This window comes from Cynoglossus semilaevis, chromosome 20 (assembly GCF_000523025.1).
Source record: "Cynoglossus semilaevis isolate Cse_v1.0 chromosome 20, Cse_v1.0, whole genome shotgun sequence".
In the NCBI taxonomy this organism is placed as follows: Eukaryota; Metazoa; Chordata; class Actinopteri; order Pleuronectiformes; family Cynoglossidae; genus Cynoglossus; species Cynoglossus semilaevis.
The window spans coordinates 1,645,670-1,658,341 of NC_024326.1; the positions used below are offsets into that span (position 1 = coordinate 1,645,670).

The 12,672-nt window shown below is 41.0% G+C and overlaps 2 protein-coding genes across 2 annotated transcripts in view; both read right to left on the bottom strand.

The window, feature by feature from the left end:
• Positions 1-6: 6 nt before the first annotated feature.
• Positions 7-11,899, bottom strand: LOC103395913 (phosphatidylinositol 4-phosphate 5-kinase type-1 gamma-like). The gene is made up of 16 exons (XM_025066249.1): positions 11,298-11,899; positions 8,533-8,561; positions 8,236-8,325; positions 7,991-8,121; positions 7,779-7,896; positions 7,185-7,337; positions 6,000-6,299; positions 5,662-5,870; positions 5,497-5,580; positions 5,013-5,061; positions 4,776-4,860; positions 4,533-4,697; positions 4,250-4,406; positions 3,788-3,856; positions 3,237-3,708; positions 7-1,324 (listed from the first exon to the last, which is right to left on the bottom strand). The coding sequence occupies exons 1-16, from the start codon at positions 11,392-11,394 to the stop codon at positions 1,091-1,093; spliced, it is 2,442 nt and encodes an 813-aa protein (XP_024922017.1). The 5' UTR covers positions 11,395-11,899; the 3' UTR covers positions 7-1,090.
• A 149-nt stretch (positions 11,900-12,048) lies between these two features.
• The window catches only part of LOC103395914 (phospholipid hydroperoxide glutathione peroxidase-like), a 2,828-nt gene continuing 2,204 nt past the window's right edge, over positions 12,049-12,672 (bottom strand). The window contains exon 7 of the mRNA XM_008333765.3: positions 12,049-12,561. Within this exon, the coding sequence (XP_008331987.2) occupies positions 12,529-12,561 (33 nt within the window). The 3' untranslated portion in view covers positions 12,049-12,528. The remainder of the gene's footprint in view (positions 12,562-12,672) is intronic.

Consider the following 12,672-nt stretch of genomic DNA (forward strand, 5'->3'; position numbering starts at 1 on the left):
AGGAATGGAAGAAGATAGGAATGGGTTTATCTGCTAAAGTGATTTTTTTTTTTATTGTCATCAAACACAGACTGAGCTTTGATCGATTCTCACACAGCCAACATGCAAATGGCTGATTTGAAAGTTACATACTGTGACAGCTTGACAAATACGTAAGATAAAAAGCAGCTCAGACTGACACCGTCTCCCACTCACACGTCATGTACATGCAAAAGCATGCACACACGGAAACTTCAGATGCACGTAGACGTACAGGAGTGTACACACACACACCATCTTCAATGCAATGTCATTATATGATGTCTTCATTTTGTAACATATTTTTTCCCTCACTCTGAAAATAAAATTTTAACATTTGGTATCACACACAATACTGTATCATTTAATTAGATCATACTATATTTATATACTTATACTTTCATAATATAGTACATCATCATTTCATATGACTAAATAATCATCAATACATCTGTTTATAAGGCATCCAGGACACAACCATAATAATAGTAATCAGGTCAAGGGTTCTTGAGTGGACCTTTAAACACAGTTAGAAAAACACGTAACACTGTGCATACACAGCAGCACAGAACAATAACCTTTAACACAACAACTGATGATAAACGTAACAAACTCTCAAAGACCCAGTTTCACATACAGAATGGTAAAGTGCTCAAATCAAATTGTACACAGTTCTGATATGTCCTGAATGAATACCAAACACCAGTAAACTCAGATCCTAACGAAGTGTCATGTCAAATACCACACTGTATACTGTGACTGTATACCTGTACAGCATGTTAGTATTCTTTGTTGCATAGCCAGGGCTGGCACAGTGCGATGTGACTTATTAACAGTGAAACCCTTCAGGCAGCAGCGCTGCATGTTTCACAGCTTGTTTCTTCCCTGGACGTCAGTGGGACCGTCCAGGAGTTGATGGTTTGTTTCCCTAATGATCGTCACGATTGCTTCGCTGTACGATTCCGTCAAATGTATATAAGAGTGTGTTTTTCTGACGTCCTCTGCGTTTCTTTCCTTCAGTTTGTCACAGTAGGTAAAACGAGCTTCTACATGCAGCTCCAGCATTAAATCTTTATAGCCTCCTGGTGCCTTTGTTATTTATAACCCTATTCTGTGGAGACGGCCTGTGGCTCAGCTTCACTGAATTACTGAGGAAGAGAGAGAGAATAGAATCACTTCTGATCATTTGTTTGGGAAAATCCTCTATGAAGTAAACACTTACTGCCTGGCTCTCCCCATCTGAGCCCCTTCTGGACTCTGAGCTGCAGTGCAGAGGAGAGTACACCCAGCTCCGATCCTCCTGAGTCTGCCACGGTCACGTCCGTCCAGCAGAGGGCAACAGCAAAAGCAAGACAAGCAGGGACAATTATAAAAATATGAAGGAGACAGTTTATCAAAATTCATCTATGCAGTTTCACATGCTTGGTGTTAGAGCTGTCACTGCTCTGTGACTCAGGGGAATAAAGTGGGTTTTACACATCAGTTGAATTTGCAATACAGGTGTGTAAATGTGCAGTATAACAGAAAATATATGCCAGAACAGTAACTGTGAATCTCAGGTTCTGCTGAGTGCATTTCAAGAACATTGTGGTTTCAATCAACAGTTCAGTTACTGACACTACAATGTTTTAATTGTTTTTATTCCACTGTAGTCATTATTGTTAAAAGTCAAATTATTTTATTTTATTATTATTGTATTAATTTAAGTTTCTAAAAGTCATACCTTGACAGCTTTAAGTCTAGCAATAACTTTAATTGAACTTTCTGAATAAATACAAGTGTGAAAGATGGAAGACTGAAAGAGAAACAAAGAAAATAGGATGGCAACAAAAGGAATATTTTAAAAATAAGAAATAAAGTCATAAGTTAAATCTCAGTTAAATCTCCCTTATTATGTTATAATGTTGCTATTGATACAAAACTGAATTTGTTTTATCTAGGTGCTAATGCACAGTAGCATAGCACTGTCAGCAGTGGGACTGTTACCACCCCCTGACTTACATATGACTGACTACTCCACAGGTGACTTACACTGTAACTCAAGCTAGAGTTTAGCTTACGACGGCCAAGAACTGGAGAGTACACCCAATATCTGCCATCTGCGTACTGATGGATGGACACACACACACACACACACAGAAAGAAAGAAAGAATGTTTGGAAATATTGACAGGAAAACAGAATGAGACAAATGTAAGAAATGACGTAAAATGGCAGCAGCTGGAGAGAGAGAGAAGAAAAACTGGAGGCTGAGTGGAATAATGAAGATCCATTAGTCAGACAGAAGACAGACAGACAGACAGACATGAGAGGAGACTGACCGATGAATGACAAACCTACAAATCAGAAAAGTTGGTACACTCCCTAAAACTTTAATAAAAATCTAAATTCTACAACCTGTCTTTTTTTGAAATGCACTAGGGTAGCCCCTAGTGCATATCTGTAGAAGCTAAAACAAAAAAAAAGTTTGTGTTTTTTTCTTACAAAATCATTTGAAGTCGAACATCAAGCTTTAACATGCATCACTTTTTTTACTAAGCTGTGATTTAGGATTGAGCTGCCCAACAGTCTTTTTGATTTTTGTAATCATATGCCATTTTGACCAGAGACAAATCTGGACGGCAGGCAGGCCAGTCAGGAGCAGGCACACACACACACACACACATTCTACAAAGTCATGCATTTGAAAAATGTGGCCTGGCAATGTCCTTGCTGAAATCGGAGGAGTTTCAGTCGGAAACATGTCACCTTGGGTTTTTTTTTTAAACCAAATTGTCATGCATTTGAAAAATGTGGCCTGGCAATGTCCTTGCTGAAATCGGAGGAGTTTCAGTCGGAAACATGTCACCTTGGGTTTTTTTTTTAAACCAAATTTTAGTTGTTAATTACATTTTGGGCCATTCTACCAACTTTTCTTGGAGGGTTTGTCACTAAGGAGAGACAGGCCCATTGTTTCACTGGCACGGTCAAAAGCATGAGTTATGATACATGGCAGTGTCGTGCTTCAGGTTTTTTCCAGCCACAGCGTGTGCTCCACAACTCAACAAACCCCTCACCATCATAACTCTACCACGCTGTCCTGACTTGGCCACTGGCAGATAATGAACGACAGGAAGAAAAGGCCCTCTATTATTCATTGATGATATGAAGATATTTCACAGCTTCTTTCATGGTTTGAAACTATAATCTGGAAGGAAAGAAAAAAATGAAAGGACTCACAAAGTAGATGTCGGACACCTGCACTTCTCCATCCAACGAGTTGTGGCTGCTGGACACAGACAGCTGATTGGTGGAGGTACCTGGTGGCTGCTGAGCAACCCGTGGGCTGGGAGGACCGGAGCTGGGAGGCGTGGAAGGAAGATGGTGAGGGGAGGCAGGGCAGATGGGAGTGAATGCTGAGGCAGGACAGAGTGTGGAGGAGGTGGGAGGTGTGGATTGTGCAACAGAATGAGATTGTGTGGAACAGTGAGCAGTTGTGGGAGAGGTGAGCGGCTGAGAGGACGGACAGATGGACGAAGGGAGGGCGGCGGATGACTTTTCAGCCGACTGAGCCAGAGAGGTGGGAGAGGGGAGGGTGGAGGCTGAAGGAGCTGAGGATGGAGGCGTGGACGGAGGCTGGTGATCAGGGGAAACGTGACTGGAGGGAGTCATCTCTGTCAGCTGTGTGAGCTCCGTGCTGTTTGGGATTTTGCTGAATAAAACAAAACGCACAAACATGTTAAAGAGTCTAACAGGGACCGCTGCAGCTGAATTCTAACGTCGTGTCTCACCTTAGTTCAACCTCGACTGTAATCGTGTCCTGCTTTTCTTCATGAACCTCAACTATCTGTTTCTGTGACCTAGAAAAACACAATGTGGTGAATAAAGTTTCCTTTGACCAAATATGGTTATTCCCATCACAGGATGGCTCCATCCAATAGTATGACCTGATACCTACACCCAAATGCTTAACTTAAATTACAGCAGTGTTTCTCAAAGTGTGGGGCGTCACAGGTGACTGGTTTTCACCTTTTGACCTTTGTGTTATTTGATGTTGATGATGTAACTGGTCAAGATTGTTGTTGGGCTGTCGGAGGCAGGTTTTTTTTGGAAAGTCAACCACTGCTCAAAAGAAACATTATTATTCTTGTTAATACTAATAGTTTTCCAGGAGATACTCCAAGTTGTGATATTGGTATCGGACATGAAAACATTGTATCGAGCCATCCCCAAGTTTTTTTTTTAATTCCTACCTGACCAGACTGGGGGAATTCATTTGTCTCCTAAATCGCGGGTGTTCTGGTGTATCAAAGGGGGTTGTGGGTAACGAGTTGTTTGAAGACAGTGTGGTGGCAATAGATGCGGTGGTGGCATCTTCAAATGAAGGAGGAGTGCAGGGTGGATCTCTGCCTGTGAGGGGTTTACCGATCAATACAGTTTTAAGAAATAGGAGAGTCATAAATTAAGTAAAACTCTAAACCTTAAATTAAGACTCAGCATTTCTATTCAAGTCACAGCTCTATAAAGAAGTCCTACCATTGTCCTCCAGCAGAGGGAAGCTGCGAGCACCTCGTAGATTCTCCAGGTTTTCCTGTCTCTCTTCACTCAGCGAGGGTCGCTGTCCCGCTAGGCTGTTCCCCGCGCTGGATTTGGACGTAGAAAATGCCCCTCTGCCCCTCTTTGATGGGGAGGATCTTAGGGCTGTTAAAGAAAAGTTGTACTTTCATTTGATATCATTAGACGTCGTACTGTTAATAATATGAACCCTGACAGACTTACAGCTACTCTTCCTGAACACGATGGAGCTGCAGAATTTGTAGAACCTCTCAGCGTAGAACGCAGGCCTGTGAACCGACACGGTGTCCTACGAAGAACAGAGGCTGCAGTCATGGAACTGGCTGAGTACAAATCAACTCCCTGATTTACTGTAACTGCCACATTAACGTCTGAGCTGATGTAATTGACTGGGGTTTGTTTTTGGAATGATTAGTCAGCAGCTGTGTGAGATCTACTCACCCCATCATGGATGAGAGACTTCCAGGAGTGCTCCAGTTTCTTAATCAGTCTGTCAGACAGGATTTAATTAAGTCATTAATCTCACTCAAAAACTCACTGCGGTTACTTGGCAACTGTGGACGGAATCAAAGACGGCGGTCTCACTGGGAGAGTTGAGATCTTTATTAGACCTCTGTATGTCATCGTGAAGTGATTAGAGGAGCTTTGATATGCTAACTCTTCAAATATAATCGGAAAAGTGGCAACAAAAATCATGAAATTAATTTTAAAAATAATAGTTCAAATTTTGACAAGATCTGCCTTCAAAAATGTTTTCATATTCAGTACTATTTATTAACCCTGACTAACTGTGTGAACATTACAGTTTAAATGTTTTAATCAAATGTCAGCCATAATATATACACAATTCTAAAAGTAAAACAAAACTTTTAATATTATAAAATATAATTTCCATCCATGTTTTCCAACTTATATTTCTTCTTACCTGTAGGACTGCAGAATATCAATAATTCCAATGAACAGCAGGAGGCGGTCTCCTTTACTACTGACAGCTGGAATGCCACCCATGCTACACACAGAAAAACAAGAACATTAAAATGAAACAATGTTCCTTAAGTCATAAGGTGAAAAGCAGGCCTAAATGACCTACGTGTCATCGTGGTCCAGCGCGTCCCTGCAGGCCGAGCCTCCCTGTATTGACTCCATGGCAGTGGAATATAAGGCTCTCTGCCCTGCAGGCTTCTTCTCATCGCCTCCCCCTGCAGGTGAACCCTGGGATTGAGAATCTCGTTGTGCCTGGGTTTTATTGTGGACACCGAGTAGCAAACTGTAGTCCATGATCTTAAAACTCTCAAGGACCTGACATAAAAACACCCAGGACAGGAGGAGGACCAGGGTTAGAGAAATGCTTCACATTATGGTGGGCTTTTTCTTGAAATAACTCAGACTAAGCTCTGCTGATGTGCGTTCTTCCAGGTTCTTTCTCACCAGACAGTCTCTCTGCAGGGTTTTGACCAGAGCACCATACGTGTCCTGGTCCAGGATGAGGCCCTCTGGGATGTCAGTCATGAAGTCCAGGTCCTTGAATGTGGGTTTGGACTTCTCCCTTTCCTTCTTGGAAGCTCGTCTCTTGTATGTAGATCCCTTCAGGTCAAACTTGAGGTGCATGCGCACAGAACGTGGCAGGATGTTGTTCATGACCACGACCCTGATGTTCTTCCCCCCACATTGGACACAGTAGAGGCCGTAAAACTTTGGCAGCAAGGTTCTGGGGTTCTGGTTCAGGTTCTGAAGAAGAGTGAGTGAAGTACATGAAGTGTGGTTTAAAAACAACATAACAAAAACAAGATAGACGTAAACCTGTGTGAAACCATGAACTGGTAATGAGCCATTAAAGGACATTAGCAGAAATGCTAATGTGATCAAACCTGCAACGAGTAACAATAGTAAGAGCACAGAAACAAATATCCGTACTGCAGAATGTTAATTTTAATGTTTATAAATATTTCAAATTTTTAAATATTTTATTCTTTATCTTTTAGCTACTTAGTTTTTGTTATTTTTTGACTAGCATTGATTTAGATTTGATTACGTTTTGCATAATTGAATTAATAAAGCTAATTTTAACTATCATTTTGGTCAACTATTTTTTTAAATCTATTTCTGGCCTTAATGTTAGTTTGTGGTTTCACTAATCTGTTATTAATTAAATTCATAATCATAGCCATACTTGCTAGATTTTGCTAACTTTTAGGTCATTTCTAGGACTAACTTTGGTGCTAAAGTAAATCACAATACTCTGTGTTTCTGGTAATAGTGATTTGAAGGCCCTGGCTCAGGGGTCATCGACCTTTTTGAAACTGGAGCTATTTATCCGTGTTAGTGACCTCTGCCCTAGAGAATCACATATGACACTGCAGCGTATTCAGGTTGATCTTTGGAGTCAAATAAAGAAAGAGCAGGATACATTTTCCCTCTGTTATTTGACTTGAATTTATGGAAATGTAGACCTCTGGTGGTTATGGCTGGGATTTACATCCAAATGAAACAAATGCTGAGAATGAATCTGAATGTTGGAAATTGAATTTTTATATTATACTCTTTGGACTTTGGACTTTAATAATAAGAACTGAACATAACAGTATAGTAATGGCTGGTGAGGAAGATTATTACCATATAATATCCAGGAAGTAGCTTCTGTAGAAACTCAGCCTCTTTGTGCTGCACAGTCTTGATGATGAACTCATCATCTCGGGTAACGTAGAATATGGAGCCACTCGCTCCTGGGTTTGTTAACTCGATGAGCGGCTCATTACACAGAGAATACTGGAGAGAGCAGAGACACAGGAAGTAGTCAGTGATAAAGGGAACACTCCGAAACATCTGTAGTCCAAATATAAACACAAGGGAAAGATGCCCCTAATTTACCTAACTTCATTTTATTACAATCAGATAATGAAACAACCTGTGGCTTTGGTTAAGTTAGTTTAGTTAGTTAACACAATGTCACGACACAGTTGACTCTGTGAGTGTCTGCTGCTCTCCTCTGAGTGTTTAAAAAAAGACAGCTTTACCCTCACTAATCTTCTAACACAGGCTGAGGGTGAGCTTAAACACACAGCTGAGAACACTGCACGGTGCTGACGGGTCTGAGTCCAGACACTCAACTCCGCTCTGCACCTTCTTTCTCAACTGTCTTCACTATTCTCTCAAACCTCAGACACACACTCTCAATAAAACACGTGAGGTCAAAGATAAATATCCCACCAGGTAGTCATCAGGTCGAATCCCGAACAGCTCACGGAAGTATCTGAAGGCCACGGGAGCGTAGGTTTTAAACCTGAAGTCTGGGAAGTGGTGGGCCGGAGTCAGGTTGCTGCCTTCACTACAAATAGTAAAACAAACGTCAGACGTTACATAACACACTTCCTACACGAACACACTTGTGCGTGGTGATTGTTATGAAACCCTATCCATACTTTGGGAAGAAGATGCTCTCGACCACGTAGAAGTCCTGCATCAGCACGTCTCTCTCAGGTTTGGAGCTGAGGTTACCAACAGTGTAACCGATTCCCAGCTGGATGGCTCCTTTCAGAGCAGAGGAGGTGGTCTGAGGGGAGGAGAACAATGTGACCCGTGGTGTGGGTGCGAACGTGCGGGGTATTAGTTACATCGAGTCAATCATTATGATAGCAGAGGCAGACAAAAGAAGAGTAAATGTGACCTTCTTGTATGTTGTCTCTCCGGAGGCATCCACTCTTCGGTGGCCAATCTTCTTCTCCTGGGCTAGAGCAGCTCCAAATGGGGACGGCATCTGTGGCAGGAACAGGAGAGAGAAGAAGAAGAAGAAGAAGAACAAGAACAAGAACAAGAAGAAAATGAAGAAGAAGAGGAGGAAGAAGAAGAAGAGGAATGTACAGCGTGTGAGTGAACGTCGCTGTTAAAGGAGTTCTGAAGATGAATGAAGGGTCGGAGAAAAAGGAAGTATGGTGGGGTGGATTGGTACAAACCAGCGTCTCACCTCTGATATCTCCGCCTTTTTTGTTGAATCTGTAGACAGACAGAGAGAGGAGGAATGTTTAGAATGTTTATACAGAAATGACTTGTAGAGAACTTAAACCTGGAATGAACGTATCTGCATTAGTTTTACCTAAGTGACTAGACCTCAGACTTCAAACCTTGTTGACTTGTATTATATTTTTACATTTCCTTTGTGGTTTCACCTCAGACTGGATAAAAAACATTTACTAAACACTTTTTGTTTAATGCAAATCCAAATCATGACATCATCTGTGGTGATGTAATTCTACTATATATTCAAACATACATTTACCACCACAAACTCTATTTATTTAACCCATTACATCATCAACTCACCAGAAGAAGACTTTAATTCCTACACTTTTGAGAATCCAGAAGAAAAAAAACCCAACAAACCGAGAAATTAAAAGTCATGACTGCAGCTAAACGTCAGATTCAGTGTCCAGGCCACTGGAAAGGTTTTTTTTTCTCTATTCCTGGATTAGTCAGATTTGTACCCAGGGTAAAAACTCTATTGGATTGACTTCCTCTCTAATCTGAGGGCTCTGATTGGCTGAGGTCTCACTGACCAATCGGACAAGGGGATTAGGTAGAATCTCGGCGACATGCAGATGAAGAACACAAGTGGACTGTGTTCGTACACATGTGTGGTGAATACTGTGGGATGAGTGGGAAGAAAATCAGGAAGTGAGTTGGAGATGAAACAGGATGTTTGGTCGACATGGTGTGGCTGACTGTCAGGTCATCTGAGGTGAAGGTGAAGGTGAAGGTGAAGGCTGAAGCTGCTGGCAGAGCAGGGGTAATGGAGCTGTAAGCCATAGTGAAACACACACTGATGCACAGGTTGGTCTCATGAATGGAGACATAACATAATAACGTAACGATGGGTTGGTTGTCAAATCAAATAATCATGTTATTGAACATGATTATTTAATTTAACTTGCTTTGAAGAAGTTAAACCCCTATTTGAGAAAGAAATCTCTAACGTAATTGCAGGTTGTAGGCAAATATAATATGAGAAGTAGACTGTGGTTAAAGTTTAATGCTGATTATAAAAAGGTTAACAAGCTGATGATGGGATGATGAAGGAGTGCAGCGATGGAGGAGAGGAACACAATTAGTTTTGTAGGTGATAAGCCACAGATTAAATTACTAGACTAATTTAAAAATGGACATGAGGGTTAAACTAAATGGGAAAAATGTCATAATTACATTTTTTTACATCACTCTAATGGGAGCTATGAATGCATGTGATGAATTTCAAATGAAATATTCCTAACGTAGGCTTTCGGATGACACTACAAAATAAGGTGCTATAGTAACATCAGAATGAAAACCGGAAACAGAAAAATGAGCATTAAAATACAGCAAAAAATATACTAACGCTCCACCAAACAAAAAGTGTTTGCAATAAAATAAGATGATATACTAAAATCTGGGCCTTTTTAGTTTCTTTTTCGTTTTATACCGATCTGCTGCCACCCAGTGGAAGAGTATTTTATGGTTCTGTCTGTCATTATTGCATAGACAAATTAAGAGACATTATTTTCAGTAAATAAATAATAGGTTTCAGACCAATTTGAATCTAAATAGAACAGCACACCTGAGGATCCATCAGGTGTGTCTTCTTACACCGGTAACCTGATTCATTCTGTGTCAAAACCTGCATGACAAAATGAGGAGTGTCCTCCAGCCGTGGCACAAAGAGTGTGCACAGGATTGTGTGCACAGTCATGCCACAATAATGTGCCACAGAGACAGAGGCAAAAACCAAACAAGACAAACCAGACTGTCTATAGTTGGGGCGCATTAACAATCACACCTGTAAAAAAACACTATAGAGGGTGAAAACATAGTTAGAGGTACATTACCCTTGTAATGAAATATTATGCATAAGCAGTGGGAGATTCTGTATAATCCCTGCTGTCAGTGTGTAAGAGGATTAGGCCTCTCTCTCTCTCTCTCTCATTGGCTGAGAAAATGTCAGTTTAATGTCCCAACGTTGATGCAACACAGGTTGAAGTTGTCGTGCTGATTCAACAACAACAACAACCTGTAAACAAAGACTAGAAATAACTGCATGTTGAACCTGTTGAACCTGATCAACAGATCTGCAGCAGAACTGAACATTTCCTGTTATCAGAATATGATGAAGAGCACGCTGTGTAGTGTTTAAGAGCAGCATTGGCATGTTTTTGGTTTTTGTTGCTATAATCCCACTTCATTATTATTATTATTGATATTATTGCTGAGCGAAGACAGAGAAGCCATCACCATGTGTGGTTTTCATTGCAGATGTGCAGCATGTAGGAGGCAGTTCCTTCACATGTCGTTACATTCATGCCTTCAGTCCCGTGTCTGTGTCAGCCTGCTGCAAAGCAGGGACCTGAGGGCCAGAACCAGCAGGAGCCTCGGTGACTTGAATCTTGACACTGTTATCGAACCAACTGATTGATTATTTATTTCCACAGCGAAGGTTCCTGTTTCTACACTTCTCTTAATCGAAGTACCTTTTCTTTTACCTTCAGTCACTGTTCAAATATATTATATATTATAGTATATATTATACTGAAATTCCAACACCCAGAATGTAATAAAACGGCTGCTACTAAATTACAGTAGTAGTCTGATCAGTTCAGTGCTCGAGTAATCGAAGGATAATTGCAGCACCAGTACACTGGTTGCCACAGATTTTGACTACAAAAATCGACATATCGTACACGGAGACTGAAGGACATAACGAACCAGAATCTCCCAAGTCCAGTTGGATGCTGGGGCCCGCAGCCTGAGCCTCGCTCCCGGTTCCATCTTCACCGGATTCTGCAGTCCTCCCGTCGTCCATCTCGAGCACCGGGTTCCTGACGGCGGCGCAGTTTCTCTTCAAACAGACCCAAAGGCGACGCGAGACTCTGCAGGGAATAATTCTGTCATTTCCCCCGTCAGTCGTCCTTCATTACATGTCGACCAGGACGCTGTGTATTTATGTTGTTCAACTGTCAGATGCAGCCAGCGGCGCCGCTGCTGTGCTCCGCTCAGCTGCACACGCGTCTGTCTCTACAGCATCCTGCTGCTGCGTTCGCCCGTGACGTCACAGTCCCGGTGTTGTTTATGACAAACAGCCTCCATACTAACACGAATGACGCTCTATTTTTAGCCATTTGTGGGAGTTTTAATGACACGATTCTGATGTATGCCGACAATTATTTAGATAAAAATAAGAATTACAATTTGTGCCCTTGTATTTCTGTCACTCAAAGACAAACATTTTTTCACTGGCCTAGAGTCGACTCTCATGCAAATGTAACAACTTCTCTATTTAAAAGATAATATACGACACTCACCACCACTTTTCAACACCGTTATGAAATCTATTTGACAATTCTTTTAAATTAATGTTATTTACTTAAATGGTTTTAAATAAAAAACATTAATCTTTCACTAACCATTTTCCATTAAAAAAGTATATTTATGAATGTTTGAAATAGCATGGACAAGATTTTTTCTGTTACATAGCATTTATTTTCTGATTCAGCAGATAATTATTCGTACAATATTTTCATTTCATAATTTAAGTCAGTTGTTCCAGTGCTTTTAATAATGTGTAATTCGTGACATCCATGTATCCTTCCACTGACACATGCACACATTTGTCAATCAATCTGAACAATACTATATTTTCTTTTGAAAAAAAAACAACAACAAAAAAACAAACAGCATAAACAGAGTAGCCGCTTATTGGCTGCAGTCAAATGAAAAGGACATCTACTTTGGATTGATTGTGATCATCCCTGTCATATGGTCTGGTCTGGTTTGGTGTGAGTGGAGTCTGGGAATCAGTTGCACGCAGGTTTTCATCAGGCATGCCCGCCCTGGAGTTGGGTTTACAGACATGCCGTCATTGGTTCAGAAGCACCACACACACCAATGCCATTAGATCCATGATGAAGGTCGGGGGGTCACGCAAAATGACAAAGGACTAGAGGTAAGACGGCAGGTCCTTCTCCACCACCTAAAAGAAGAATGAAGACATTTGTTTTGAACAAATCCATGTACTCAACAACATGGACCAAATTGATATATGGAAATGATTGATATACAGTATTTTCTAATGTGATTATAT

Excerpts from the sequence above, each read along its gene's own strand:
- LOC103395913 (XM_025066249.1), bottom strand. The coding sequence starts at position 11,394 with ATGGACGACGGGAGGACTGCAGAATCCGGTGAAGATGGAACCGGGAGC. Across the intron at positions 5,871-5,999 it reads CCCTGCAGAGAGACTGTCTG|GTCCTTGAGAGTTTTAAGAT; the intron begins GTGAGAAAGAAC and ends TTTTTATGTCAG. Across the intron at positions 4,407-4,532 it reads CCCTCTGCTGGAGGACAATG|GCAGAGATCCACCCTGCACT; the intron begins GTAGGACTTCTT and ends AACCCCTCACAG.